The sequence below is a fragment of the Paralichthys olivaceus genome, chromosome 6, assembly GCF_024713975.1.
Source record: "Paralichthys olivaceus isolate ysfri-2021 chromosome 6, ASM2471397v2, whole genome shotgun sequence".
NCBI lineage: Eukaryota > Metazoa > Chordata > Actinopteri > Pleuronectiformes > Paralichthyidae > Paralichthys > Paralichthys olivaceus.
In genome coordinates, this window is record NC_091098.1 from 7275072 (window position 1) to 7289450 (window position 14379).

A 14379-nucleotide genomic window follows, 5' to 3' on the forward strand; every position below is an offset into this window, starting at 1 on the left:
GAAGGTGACTGTTTTCTGGGAAATCTACTGCACTGTTGTGTTTCCAGTATCGTGTTTTTATTAGATTATTTGATTTAAAAGTACTGTGTGGTCCTTGCAGAGAATTTGCTGTGATGTACAGAGAACAAGATGATACAAGAATAAACAGCAAATAAAGCGTTCAAGTGATGGTAAGATGAGTCTCAACCGAGTAATTATAATATCCTTAAATAAGAAGACAGACAGACAGACAGACAGACAGACGCACTTTCTTAATCCCAAACTCAGAAATTCTGTTTTATTTCTGTCTATTCTCTTCTCAGTTGTGTTTATGAATGTTTGTTAGCAACATGACAAAGACAACCTGACTTTGCCTCAAGATAACAGCAAAGAGCTTAAAAATAACATCAACCAACACAATGTCTGAGGTTGTGATCTCTGGACAGATGATGACATAAAGATTGTGCTGTGATGATCAGTGTGCTGTTGCAGTAGAGTTGAGGACTTCACCTGACTGTTCTCCTTTGCTTTACATCGCTGCTGCAGAAGTCAGACGGGGTGAGTTGCGTGAGGAGAGGACACTGAGTGACTAGATCACATGTGACAGAAATGCAGTGAGGGAAGTTTGCATGCAGTGAGGGAGAGGAACGTGGGGGGAGATGGAAGGAACAAAGAACGGTGGAGATCTGGAAAACGCTGAGGGAAAAGGGCAGTCACAGCCTGCAGGCACTGAGAACAAAATGGAAGAGTGGAGGCGGGTGTGGAATTCTCATATAGGCTACTGTACATTGCCAAGAAATCATCAGAATTTATGAGATTAAAGAGAAAAAGACACTAGAGAAAACTGATGTGACCAGGAGGTGAAAATAAGAGTCATGAGACCAAATTCAGCCGACTGGAATTAGAGAGAGAGCGAGAGAGGCGTCAGTATGAGTTCAAGAGAGATTATACTGTAAGATCGAAGGTGAGAAGGGGGCAGGGGTCCAAGGGTGCTAATCTGAGGCTGTGCATGCTACACAAGCGCTATGCCTGCCTTCCTGCCATGCTCAGGTCAGGGTGCAGGATTCAGTCAGAGCATTCAGAGTCTTACATTCACACACACAGTCACAGCCAGGACACAGTGTAAAGCCAAGAAGAGAAACAGCATGAGGACACACCAGTAGGCAACACTGCACACATGTAATTGGTGGGGATTGGAAGCTCACTGAAAAAAGTGCAAACTTCATCCAGTGTGACATTTTGTGACAACTATGTTTTCTGCTTTGGGTTGTTTTTAAAATTTAGCTTTTAACTGGGAATTGACTTCAACCATTAGGCTTATGATTTAAATTTAATTTAAGGATGTACCTGACTTTACACTGTTGCTTTGATCTCTCACCCTGGCCCCCAAGAATGGCTGATTACAATAATCCACAGCAGTGACGATTCTGTGAGTACCTCCTATAATCTATAATAGAGGAGACTGCAACAACTACCATCAGAAACCCTGTAACAAAACCCAATGCCAACAGCTTTGGGTTTGGTTTGCTGTAGGGACCCCCAGGTGCCCTTTGCCCCAAACTGCACTGAGTTTAGGTGGGTTTATGAAGTAGTAGAAGTGAACGAGATTAACAGCTGTGGTCACCATGGACAGAATAAAAGAAATAACAGAATCTGGTGTGCTTGTAGATAGTATAACCCCAACCCTTAATATGCCCAGTGAGAGGCCTATGCTCCTGAAGTGCAACCCAATCGAGACATAAGCACAAAAAATGAAAACTTTACATAACTCAAAACTTAACAATTATTTCAATTGATGTGCTGCTGTTTTGATCCCTGACACTTCGATGGTCTGAGCACACCACTGACACTGATATCTGGCAGTAATCACACAGTTTCTAAAATGGTCTATTCATCAGTTTATATTGAAGCAAACTTTTGGGAACGCTGTAAGCTGAGAAAAGACTGGAGGGATAAACATAACAAGCTAAAGTTTCCGACACAGTCTGTGTCTACTGTTTGTCTAAAATAAATCCTGAAACTGATAGCAAACATTCTCAGTGGTTAGCTCAGGAATCACTGCCTGTTAATCTCATCCAGGAAACCAAACCAGAAAATCACAGTAGGACACTACTGGTGTGTGAAGTATAATAAAGGGAAAGCAATCATTCGTTTGTTATCTGTGGGGAAAGTGTGGGCACAATTTCAAAACACAAATTAGCAAATCTTTTATTATCTATACATTTCTGAAAGTATTTGGGGGGAGAAATGATGACATCAATGCCACAACCCAGAGGCCTTTATGTGACTGGGCGGTAACAGCAAAGTCTACTATCTATGAAGGAGAAAAAGACTGTGTCATGGTATAGCTACACTAGCAGCATGGCTCAATATATGGTAATGCTGGTTGGTTGGTCTAGCCCCTTCAACCACAGTGAAATATATTTATGCCAATTGGTTGGACTACAATGAAAGTCAGTGCAAATATTAGATTGATGCCCCCAGTGGATGAATCCTACTGACCTCTCAAAGCACCCCGCCAAAAAACTGGTCGAGGCTTCAGCTGGCAAATGTTAAAACATGCATGCCGATATGCAAATCAAGATGGACGACATGAGAGCGCCCACGAAGGTGAAGGCAGAGCAGGTTTGGTTAAGTTATTCTATGCTATAAAATGCCATGATTGACAGCTGAGACGGACTCACCATTCGTTGAGTGTGTGTATCGACGAGACCTTGATATCCTGGCTGATAAAGAAAAACTGATGATTTAGAAGTAAGAAGAAAATGTCCCGATTCACCTCATGCATTTAACAAGCTTTCAAAACCATTAATGCTTGTCACATCTCATACGTATGTAATGGCGAAAATCACTTTGCTTCTCTCCATCTTCTCTTTCAGTGTAATTGTCTCCAGCAATAATGTTCAGCCCGGCACTATTATCTAAATGTTCCGGTCCATGATTAAAAATGACTGGCATGTCTTTTTCAAGCATACAATCGATTACTTTCTTGATCTGAACTTTTTTTTATCCAGCTCTTAAAAAGTTTGTGCTGTTGGCTTTGACTTTTTAAAACTACATTAAGAAAGGCTCAGACTTCTTTTACGTGTTACATTAGTTCGTATCAACCGTAGAATTTATGTCATTTAATTTAACAGTATTTATTTATTCCAACATTGTAAATAATAGTCCCCCCTACACACACACACACACACACACACACACACACACACACAGACATCATAAACACACACACACACACACACACACACACACACACGTATAACATACCAATTTGTTTGCTAAAGCTATATTTTCCTGGTTGTTCAGCGATGAAGGGAGACCCTGGTGTTTTTTCTGGGTGCCAAGACCATGGCCATCTGTGCCTGCTGGTCAGGACGACTGCGGTGTTGACTTGTCTGTTGCAAAAGTGTGTGAGACACCCGACTGAAGCTGTCTGAAGACATGGAGGTGCAGGAGAGGATGGAGGGTCTCTGAATGAAAGATGTGGTGGTGTGCGGGTTCAGTGTCAACATAGAGTTGAATATGAGTGCAGTAGCCATTTTCTAGAGGGTTTAACATTTTTAAATATATATAAATGACATAGAGTTGTCCTGAATGTTTGTTGTACAATGTAGATTAGCTTTTATAAATGTGTTAATAAATGTTATTCTAGAACCAGCATTTATGTGTTTAATCTGAAATCACATTATTTAGTTTACAGCTCAAAAACATATTTAGGTTTGCAGTCTCTTTAACCTTTAATTCAAATTTCTGGATGTGAAAGAGAAGCAGCTTTAAAAAAGATCATCTGGTCTATTCTGATTTGTATCTTTGCAGTGACACGACCTGTTTTGTTTTTGTAAATCATACACTTGTTAACCGATTAAAAGATTTGAAGTCAACAGAATCTCAAAGTGGAACAAAGGTGAATCCAGCGTCTCACTGACCAGTGTTTTGTTTGGACTGTGCCCTGATCAGATTCTGGAAACCTTTTGTAGCAGTGACCCCGAGCCAATAAAGAAGCATCTTAGTAGCAAACGATTTAAGTACAACATTACTCGATATGATCAAAATCTACATAAGAAAAAGATTCATGGGAAAACATAGATAAATAGTTAAGTCTATTGATAAAGAAAGGAATGTTAACTTCATTATTAACTTTTTCTTTTGCATCCTCGGCCTTCTTTGGATCTACATATGTGTCATGAACTGTGGCTTTACACACAATCCACCTTATCCTCCAAATAGGCAACAGTTGAGATTATCAGGAAAATAGGATTTAGGCCAAATTCAACAGACTGTGATTAGAGACTCATCTACCCTGTGCGCTTATGTACACAGTATGTATCATGTTTGTTTGTAGATAGTACATTTATACTTGAACTCTTAAATAGTTTTCCTGTTGAAGTTTTCTTATAACACTGGTAAATATGAATAGCTATTATCATCTTCTTAGACAGGATTGATTGTTTTGTATAATTTTGTTGAAATGATAAGTGACATACAACTGTTGCCTGTCAGGGAGATTGAAATTTTGTTTTCATTCAATATCAATTTCTCTGTGTGTGTCGTTGACCCATTTGCAACAACCTAACATATGTTGACCCAGTAATGACATTCTGTAAAGTCAAACAGCGTTGCATCATAGTGGATTGATTTCATTCACATTCCTACATCCACCACATTGATTAACCACCAATCCTTTGTAGCTGGTGTGTGTGGGAGTGTGTGTGTACACTGATCTTTAATGGGGCTAAAGGAGCAGCAGGCCAAGTGGAAATGGTGCGCTCACATGTTGGGGATTGTGATGACAGAGCTGAGTGTGTGTGCATTAAGCTGTGAGTATAGACTAAGCTGCAGGACATGAGGTTAACGTGTCCTCACAGCACCTCTCCCCTCAGCTCGGGCCGATCGAGCTGTATGGGCCAGTGCTACAGTATGGGCCGTAGAGACAGAGCAGCTGAGCCACTGAGCTCTGTCACTTCTGTGACTGTAAGTGACAGTCGACTGTGGTAATCTGAATTTATTTTCGATGATCATAAAAATAAATCCTATTAGAAGGGATGTGATGTAATTAAAGCAGAAGTGGCAAACTTAGTCTAACCAACATTTGTGAACGTATATACACGGATTGGATTGAATTAAAGATGATAATAATACCATAATAACTTTATTCATATGGCACCTTTCAAAACAGGCTACAGTGTTTTGAAATCCATTCAAACAGGCAGCCAATGAAGGGAAGCTATTGTCAGGATGTGATCATGCTGACGTGATTTAGTTTAGAATCTGGCAGCTGCATTTCGAACATCCTGAAGCTGCGCAATAATATTTTGGCAAAGGCTTATAAACACAGTAGATTGTTGTTTTAATGTAATTGTGTGATTGTTGTTCTTACTGTAACTGTGGAGGCATTTATCTGTGCAGCACTGACTCCAAGATAAATTTCCCTACGGGGATAATGAAGCATATCATATCTTATCATTAGAATAACAAAAGATGATTGCACTTTTTGAGGATCAATAAAGGACATAGATGATCTTATTCTGGAAATATTTCTCAATTGAAAAAACAATGATGTAATGGAAATAGATTTACCTCAGTTTACCTTCACAACACAGCTGGACGGACATATACTGTATAGATAGGTAGATAGATAGATAGATAGATAGATAGATAGATAGATAGATAGATAGATAGATAGATAGAGAGAGAGAGAGATACTATATATATATGTATAGAGTGAAAGAGAGAGAAAGAGAGAGAGATGGATAGATTGATGGCAGGATGGATGGTTGTACATAGAGAGAGACAGACAGATAGACAGACATACAAACAGATAGAGAGAGAGAGAGATAGATAGATCCTCTGCTGCCCCCATGTGACAGTTTGTATCAGTAACCTCTGCACTAACACGACACCATATCTGCGTCACATTTAGCCACAGTAAGAAACGCATGTGGAAAAAATTAAACTCCTGATCTTTTTAATACTTTAGCATGCGTCGTCCATGTTGCTAATGCTGATGCTAATGTTATTGGCGTATAGCCGAGGGGAGGGGTCGACATCTCTCTGCGTACATTCATACTTGGGCCATTTTCTGTTTCCACTGACGTGTACGTGTAACGTTAGAATGAGAACATTCACCGAGTTACGCAGCTTCAGCACGAGTTTTCTTCGGTATCTTAACATTAGCTGGAAACCATTAGGTCTTCTTTTCTAAGCCACTGAGCGCAAAGCGACTCCAACGTGACACATTTAGTCGAACGTTAAGACTGTGATTAATTGTCTGCGTCGTTTAACTACAACCCAAATAAGAAAGTGAAAGAATGAAGAATATGGCTCATAAATTGAACCCACTAGCACCAACCGGTCCCATGGTGTAATGGTTAGCACTCTGGACTTTGAATCCAGCGATCCGAGTTCAAATCTCGGTGGGACCTCGTCCTTTTCACGTCCACACGTGTCAACTACAACTCTATACACATCGATAATAAGAAGTAGACAGGTGATGTTCTGCTGTCAAATGACATATAAGTACATAGAGTAGAATAGTATAATTCAATTCACTTATATAATTTCATAATGTCACTATGAAATACAACTCACACTGAATGCCACGGTCCAAACAACTTTATTTCCACACGTAAATAGCAATGTTAAATACAATACAATTCTTAAAGGTTTTTTTGACATTTCATTGGAATGTTTCTTGAATTCATTTGCAAACATGTCCGTGACAACTGTTTCTCTACTGTCAGACGTGTACAGGGTTGGGCTTCTGTGCAGAATGTGGTGAGAACCAGTTTAGTTTTTAAAAAGATGCTTCTCTCCTCTACTAAGCTGTTTTCTCCCCACCATCACACTACCCTGCTGGAGCATTTGAGTTCCTACAAGATTGTGCATAGAGGACATCAAAATATATGCATTCTAGCTCTTGCTTAATAATCCAATGAAGATTGAAAAAGATTCTGCAGACACCAGCAGAACTAGCTTTTTGATCATTAATAATAATGCTGTTTCTAATTTAATGCTAGAAGTCCCAGTAAACTAGATCTATGCATTTTATTTTTAAACTTTAAAACTGAAACATTTTTAATAACCACAACTTAATATAAAATAATATAGAACCTAAAAAAAGCAATAGGAACAGCATCACAATAAACACATGACAAAACTTTGAAAGTCTCCTTCCAATGTTGTTTAAAGTGGTGTTAAATAGAAAAAACACCACTTGTTTCTCAGACCAATTTGGCACAGTCCTGTGTCTGGAAATATATCCTCAGCCAAACGTTTCAAAATGTATTTCAAAATGTGTAGCTCTACATTTTCATCGCATTAAAGCTTCATAATAGATTAAGATGTATTGTTATATTACAATAATAATGAATGAAAGTGTGGTAAATTATAAATAAGTGCACCCACAGCTCAAAATAGATTATTCCATAAACCACTTCTATGTTTTATGTCTTTCACACCATAGCGCCTACTGACACTTAAAATTAGCGTTATAACTCGAATGTCTAACACATGATCTAGTTCCAGGTAAAGTAAATAGGTTTGGAGCAGACCAGGCTTATAATTCAATACACACTACTTAACATGCATATTTGGTACTTCCAAAAATGTTATTGATACATTAGGCTACAATCTGTAAGCTGTGTACAGAAAGCATAAAAGCCCTTTCAACATCGTATAATTCATATCTGTCAAAGCAAACATAGTGATCATGAACTTGATAAGGAGGAGATAAAACTTTTCCTCTGTTCAGCGTCCAAACTTAACATTTAACTGCCAAGAACTAGTTTAACAATTCAATAATGATATGACATCTCTGTCCAATGTTGGTGCCTTAAAAAAACAAAGTACAATAAATACAAGAGCAGTGAAGTTGTGGAAAAAAACGTGTTTTCAGGTCTGCAAGAAAACTGTAAGAGAAAGGTTGTTATAAAACCTTAATTTTATGCCTTTGAAGCTTTGATTTACCCAACAGATTCATTAACATAGTACTTTTTAAATTTTAATTATTGTTTTTTTTATTATTATTTACAGCCCATACCTACACCCCAGACATGAACTGTATAATTGTATATCTGTTTTCCTATGAGAAACTGCTGCTCTGTGTTCAGCTGGGTACTTTATTCTCTCATTCCTCAATGCTGCTGTCTAATTTAGTTATATGCAACTCACTGAATGGCCTGATTTGTATTTGTTATTACGGAGATATAAATCAGTAAATAGATTTTAGACTTAGCAAAGGCTTGCTGTGGTTTTTTCATTATCTAACTTAACAATTACTCAGTCGATACATTTTGCCTGTTTCTTTGCTCAAAAGATGGATGCAATCACAAGTCAATTCTCTAAAGACAGAGCAGCTGCCACATAAACATAACAGATAATTTCCTTTATTCACTACTTACTGAAAACACAGTATCGACACTGCATTCCTTCACATGTCTGCTTAAATCCATTACTACCAACCTCCTCTAAGCCATAACTCCTATCATGGTACCAGCAATCACACATATGATAAATGCTTCATTGGCTTTGGGAGGATTTCTAACTGTATGTTTGCAGGCTTTAGTAACACCTCTGCTCTAAAAGCCTTGACCTCTGCTCAAGTTGAGAACTATTGGTTGGCCTTGTTGATTAATTCTTATCTGATGCTATTGAAAGTGTGGTTTTTTAACAGATCTGAGAATTACTTCCTCAGAGTGACCTCTAGAGCCGAATCAGTCACGCTCTAAGAGCGGTTGCACCACTGAAACACTTCTGTTTTCTGTGGCCCTAAGGGCAGCTCAAGGCGAACCACCACATCCTGCTATTCGTATTCTCTGATATGTACATCCAGGGAAACATTGCATTCTTTGTTTGAGTCAAACTTAACAGACAATGTCTGTATCCCAAAGGGGTGCTCCAAGGCTCTGTGCTGGGGCCCCCTCTCTCTGCATTACACTGCACCCCCCTGGGTCCAGTGATTTGCTTACAAGGCTTCTCATGTTACTCTCAGACATACAGTATCTACAAGAAACACCAGCGTCAACTGACCTGGGTGTCATGACTGATGACGAGTTATCCTCTTCTGATTATGTTGCATCTTTTTCCTGGTCATGCCACTTTCCACTGTACAACACCATAAAAAAAATCAGGCCTTCATTCCTCTTGGTTGAGACCTTGGTTAAACTTTACCTCAACTACTTACCACTACAAGCCCTTGTACTGAGTCTGCCTTCACACACAGTGAAACAATTACAGATGGTCCAAGATGCAGTGTCTGGTCTTCAATCTGCCTAAAAGATGGCATGTTACTCCACCTCATTAACCTCCACTTAGCACTTCTTCTTCTGGCATGTCCATTACTGCACGCAACTCACAGTCCAGACTCTGATTGTGGTAAGAGCTATTAAATGCTTTGAGAGCTGCAGTGTCCCTCTCCACTTTCAAGAACCTCTTGACAACTTGTCTATTCCTAAAGTACCTCTTCTCCTTACACACCTCTAACACCTACTCACACTTGCATCATGCATCCAATGTCCTGCTCTTTTTGCTCTTTGTCTTATTGAACAGATTTCGTATTCAGTGTTATCCCACACAAAAGCCTCTGCCAATTGAGTTTATGCAAATTCAATGTATCCTCTCTATGTGTTGTACTGGTTTTCAGTTTCTCTGTTTTAGCAGAAAATATTTATTTCTGCATTGTATTATATTATGAACCAATGTCAAAAAGTCATACAAAAGTAACTTAAATACATTAATCCAGCAACAGAACATAGTCATATGCTGTGATTATACACTAACCATGATATAATTCAGTTATCTACTCAGTTCTTACAAGTCCTAAAAAAGTTGCAGTAAAAATGTGTGTGTGCTTGTGTGAACATTAAGTGCTCTTCAGATATTATGTACACTGTCCAAATCAGTTAACCTTTATTTTGAAAATATACCTGCAACCTCTGTTTCCTGCAACCTGTCTTTCTCTGTCACCTCCGGTCAGATGTCGGTGGTCTCCACCTCTTTGAGGATGTCAACCTCCCCATTGTTGCAGGTGTTATTCTTTTTCTGCCCGTTGGACAGGGAGATGCTGCTTTCATTTTCTCCAGAAGTCGCAGCAGCAGGCTGTTCCAAGCTGATGGTGGCGCGGCTCATCTCTGTGATGGAGGAGTTGGTGTGGGAGTTAAAGTGGTTGCTGGTGATGGGTGTTTCTCCCCAGCCACTTTTGCCCCTGGCAAACTTCCGCTGAGCCCATTTCCTCTTCAGTGCTGCCTGGGCCTGAAAGACAATGAGTCAGAATGAAGATCAGAATCAGCTTTATTGGCCAAGCATTTTGACTCTGGTTTGGCATTACTCTCAATGTACGAAATAATCAAAACACAATAAATACAAAGAGCGATGAATGGGAAATGAATCCACCAGGACTCTGTAGTGTATAACTCAGCTACTTTGTATGATTACACTGTAGGTAGGTGGTGCAATAAAGAAAGTGTTTAATCCATGTTATTTTAGTTAATTCTTCTTTTAACACATTTTTTGTCACGATTCTGCCCTCTGCCTATTAACTTGTGAAAGACTGTTTATGCGTCTGCCTTTTTAAAAAACATTTTCAGTTATATGGATTAAATGATAGATGTTTAACTTTTTCTCCTTGTGTTTGGATTTCTGGATTTGTGTTCTGTGTTTGGTTAGTTGTTTGTACTCTGGGCTCTTTGTTTCCTAATTTATTGTGAAACTTCTTTCCTTGTGTATCTGTCTTGCTTTACTTCCTGTCTTTGTTCTGTTTCTTGCCCCTCTGCCATCTGCACCTTTATCTTCTGAAGTGTTTCACCTCCCTTGTGTGGGTTGTCTCTGTGTTTACCTTGTCTCGTCAGTCCAGCTCCTGTGAGTCATCTTCTGTTTTTTTGGTCTCAGTTTCATATCACTCAAGTTATCTTACCAACCAGCCGCAGTGTAAGCCTGTTCATTTTTGATCAAATACTTGCTGTATTTTTTGTGTGCCTGTATTTGGCTCCAGCTCAGAACGTGACAGTTTCAAAGTTTACCTTTACAAATATGCAATATGAAAGTTCTAACATACCTCATTATTGCAGAAACAGAATATAATTGCCACCAAGAGTCCCTGCAAAGTGAAAGTGATAATACAGAAACAGATGTCAGTGAGCTTAACTACAAATTTAAAAAATCAACAGGTTTCCTTGACAAACATGGACCATGGATGCAAATATTAATTTCCTCTCTAGCTCCTGTGAAATTTTCAGCTGTATGTCTAATTTCCTAACACAAGACACCAAGTGGCACTTTCTTATTATAATGCAAGAGCAGAGAGTGGTTCTATCATGCTTTAGTGGAAATAGATGAAAGGGCTCTTTAGTTTGATGTTAGTTCATGAAAATGGGTTTCAAGCATGCAAAAAACAAACTGTGGAAAAACAAAATTGATAAAAATCTTGCAGGCAATCAGAGTTAAATTAGCTGTTGTTTACTGCACAGTAAGATTTAGTTTAATACATCCTTGTTTTAAGGGGTCCCTATGACATCGGCACTTGGTACAAACTCTTAGTTTACTCTTGACTCTACCTGGAAGTTGCTGAAGATATTTACAAAGAAATCATAGATGGCGCGGCTAATGCGTCCCTCTGGCCTCCAGGGTAAAAGGATGAACTGGACTCCCAGCAGAGGGATGAGGATGAGGGTGGCTCGAACTGCCTTCATGTAGGTGGTGGACTCAGCACAGTGGGTCACCTTCAGCTTGGTGATCAGAACTCGGACGATGTTCAGGAGAAATAATAAGTTCACCTGGGTGAATTGATGGTGGGTGGGTGAGCAGTCGGATGGATAGATGAATGAAAAAGACACAGAAATCTGTTAATACTTCTGATGTATTAGACTTTATTAATCTTGAAGGGAAGGCACATTTTTTATATTTTCCAAAGAATTGCAAGAACTGGCCTGATGGTGGCACTGTAACAACACCTTCTCTTAAAACTTCTATTCCTTCTATTCCATTGTATTCAATATACTCTGTATATACATACATACATTCTAATGTTATTGATTACTCACAAACAGTGCAGCTTGAATGGGCCCATGGATGATGTACAGCAAATGAGTGTGTGAGCTGATCCAACACCTGGAAGAAACACACAGAGCAGGAACTGAAACTCCTGACACCACGAATGTGAGTAATGTCATGCACAGTTAATGAGAAAGACCAAGGGGTTTAGTGAAAGCCTGAATCAGTCATCATTAGTCCTAGACTCAGCAAACACAGGGCTCACAGAAAGTCCACTTAATGAGGCAAATCAATATCTCTCAATACCTTCTCGGCCTGAGAGTGACCAGAGTAAAAGAAGGTCAAAGGAAAGGGGAGCAGGATAAACCCTATTCTGTAGTTATTTTACAGGAGGATACATTCATGATCTGGATTTGAGCTTCAGTACAGTACATATGCAGCATTACTGACATTCATACTGATAATTATCTTTGTAGCAACATCTTACTTGTCGTTAAAGTAGAGTCCACGAGCCACAGCATATGTTGCTGCAGGAACGATGGGAAACACTGAGGATGAAGAAGAGAAACACAGACAGAAATATGAGATGGCTCAATAATTGTTTTGTTAACTATGTTTAATTGACTTTCTAGCGAGCAGTTAAATAAGAACATCAATGCCACTCATATCTCTCTTCAGGAACCAGAAGAGAGTGGTGACAGGGAACAGTTAGTCAGACTCTGTCCGAACAAAAGCCACATCAGCTCTAAAGATCACAGATTAACATATTTGATCTTGTTTATTTATTCTGAAAGGTAAAAACCTCATTTGACTTGTGCAAAGCTAAGATGAGCTATGCCTAGCTAATGGCTACTGACATTAAAATGGTCAGTGGTAAATAAAGATGGGTGACATGACAGCTCCTAATGTAAAGCAAAAACATCTGGATTGTCTGCTGGCTGGCTGCAGAATAAGTCGAAAGCCTTGTCTCCTCCATGTTAGTTGACGGGACCAAAGTCAAAAAGATTTTTCTCAAAGATGGTTTATATATTTTAGTAGTTCAGGTTAATGTCTGAAATAAGTTTGGTTTTAATTATTTATTTTCACTATCACTAGCGTAGAATGACAGCCTTTCTTTTTGTACAGTGGGAGGAGGTGGAGACATGTTGTCCACCATCTATTTAGAGCTGGAGTCAGGACATATTTACCCTAGCTCAGCAAACTCCAAATGACGTCACCAATTTTCTTAATTTTTAAGGGAAGTGAAAACATGTCATCCATCTTTAAATTTCAGTTACTTACTAGTAGCTGTGTATAGCTTCATATTGCTACTCTGGGCATGAGACAAGCAATTATATTGTATATACTGAATACATTTTCTGTTCTAGAGAGCCACAATGTTCTCTGATGTGTACCAGCAGCAACAGCAGCAACAGCAGGGAGTTATACGGGACATGTGAGAAATGTGGATGGCTCATTACAGGAAGTACAATACCGGAAAGATATAAAAAGATTGTGCCTTTGAGAGACATAAAAGAACCTGTTTCTAATGCAAAAGAATGAAAAGCCTTAAGTACATTTAGCCTTCATGATTAAATGTTTATGCAAAATTGCTTTGGGAAACAGATCTCAATGCAGTGAGTGACCTCTAAGACTAAATATGGGCAACCACTGTAGCTGCTTTCATATATCTTGGTGCATTTATAACTACATTCATATTTTACATTATTTTTAATATTGAAGACTCTATCCATAGAGGACAATACACAGTAAACTTTCCATTCGATTCTCATAAGACATTATGAAAGTACTGCAAGTGCAATTATAGGATTTTGTGAGAATTATTATCCGAGTGAAATGCAGTTTCCTTCCACCTGATGATTGTATTGTAATAACCATTGTAATCAGCTGCCAGCATATCCTCAGGCACTATGACGTGTTCTGCAGATATTATTTCAATCTGCAGCCCATCAAGGCCGTTGTGATGTTTGGTCTCAACACAACCACAAGATGGAAGCAGATCACACTGAAACGCCACAAGAAGAGGGAGGTGGCATTACAATGTCCAATTCTCCGGACTCACCCCAACCCAGTACATAGTACCAGAAGAGCTGCTGTTCCCCAACAAACACGGCCACTATGATGAGTGTGTGGAGGTAGATGCCCTGACACAGCATCCAGAAGTAATTGGAAGTAGATGCATACAGAGTGAGCACAGCCAGAACCTTACAGCTCACCTGACAGACAGAAAAGGGAATCAAATGTATCGCAATGCAGTCGAGGCACATTCAAATCCATTAAGACTATAGATGACAAACAAACCAAAAATATAAATAATTGTTTGAGTTATGCATGGATTCAAATCTCTACTGAAAACACTCCTAAATTAAGTGTAGAAATTAGGCATGTTAACTTAAATTGATTGACATAATG

At 39.0% G+C, this 14379-nt stretch overlaps 1 protein-coding gene and 1 non-coding gene across 2 annotated transcripts in view; one reads left to right on the forward strand and one right to left on the reverse strand.

Annotated features, from left to right (window-relative positions):
• Nucleotides 1-6332: 6332 nt before the first annotated feature.
• Nucleotides 6333-6404, forward strand: trnaq-uug (transfer RNA glutamine (anticodon UUG)). Its single transcript has one exon. It is a non-coding gene; the product is annotated as a tRNA-Gln (tRNA).
• Nucleotides 6405-6579: 175 nt separating this feature from the next.
• Nucleotides 6580-14379, reverse strand: part of calcrl2 (calcitonin receptor-like 2) — a 28703-nt gene continuing 20903 nt past the window's right edge. Inside the window, exons 8-13 of the mRNA XM_020089532.2 lie at nucleotides 14030-14183; nucleotides 12455-12515; nucleotides 12018-12084; nucleotides 11532-11750; nucleotides 11033-11074; nucleotides 6580-10230 (exon numbers count right to left, since the gene is read on the reverse strand). Of these exons, the coding sequence (XP_019945091.2) occupies nucleotides 9952-10230; nucleotides 11033-11074; nucleotides 11532-11750; nucleotides 12018-12084; nucleotides 12455-12515; nucleotides 14030-14183 (822 nt within the window). The 3' untranslated portion in view covers nucleotides 6580-9951. The remainder of the gene's footprint in view (nucleotides 10231-11032; nucleotides 11075-11531; nucleotides 11751-12017; nucleotides 12085-12454; nucleotides 12516-14029; nucleotides 14184-14379) is intronic.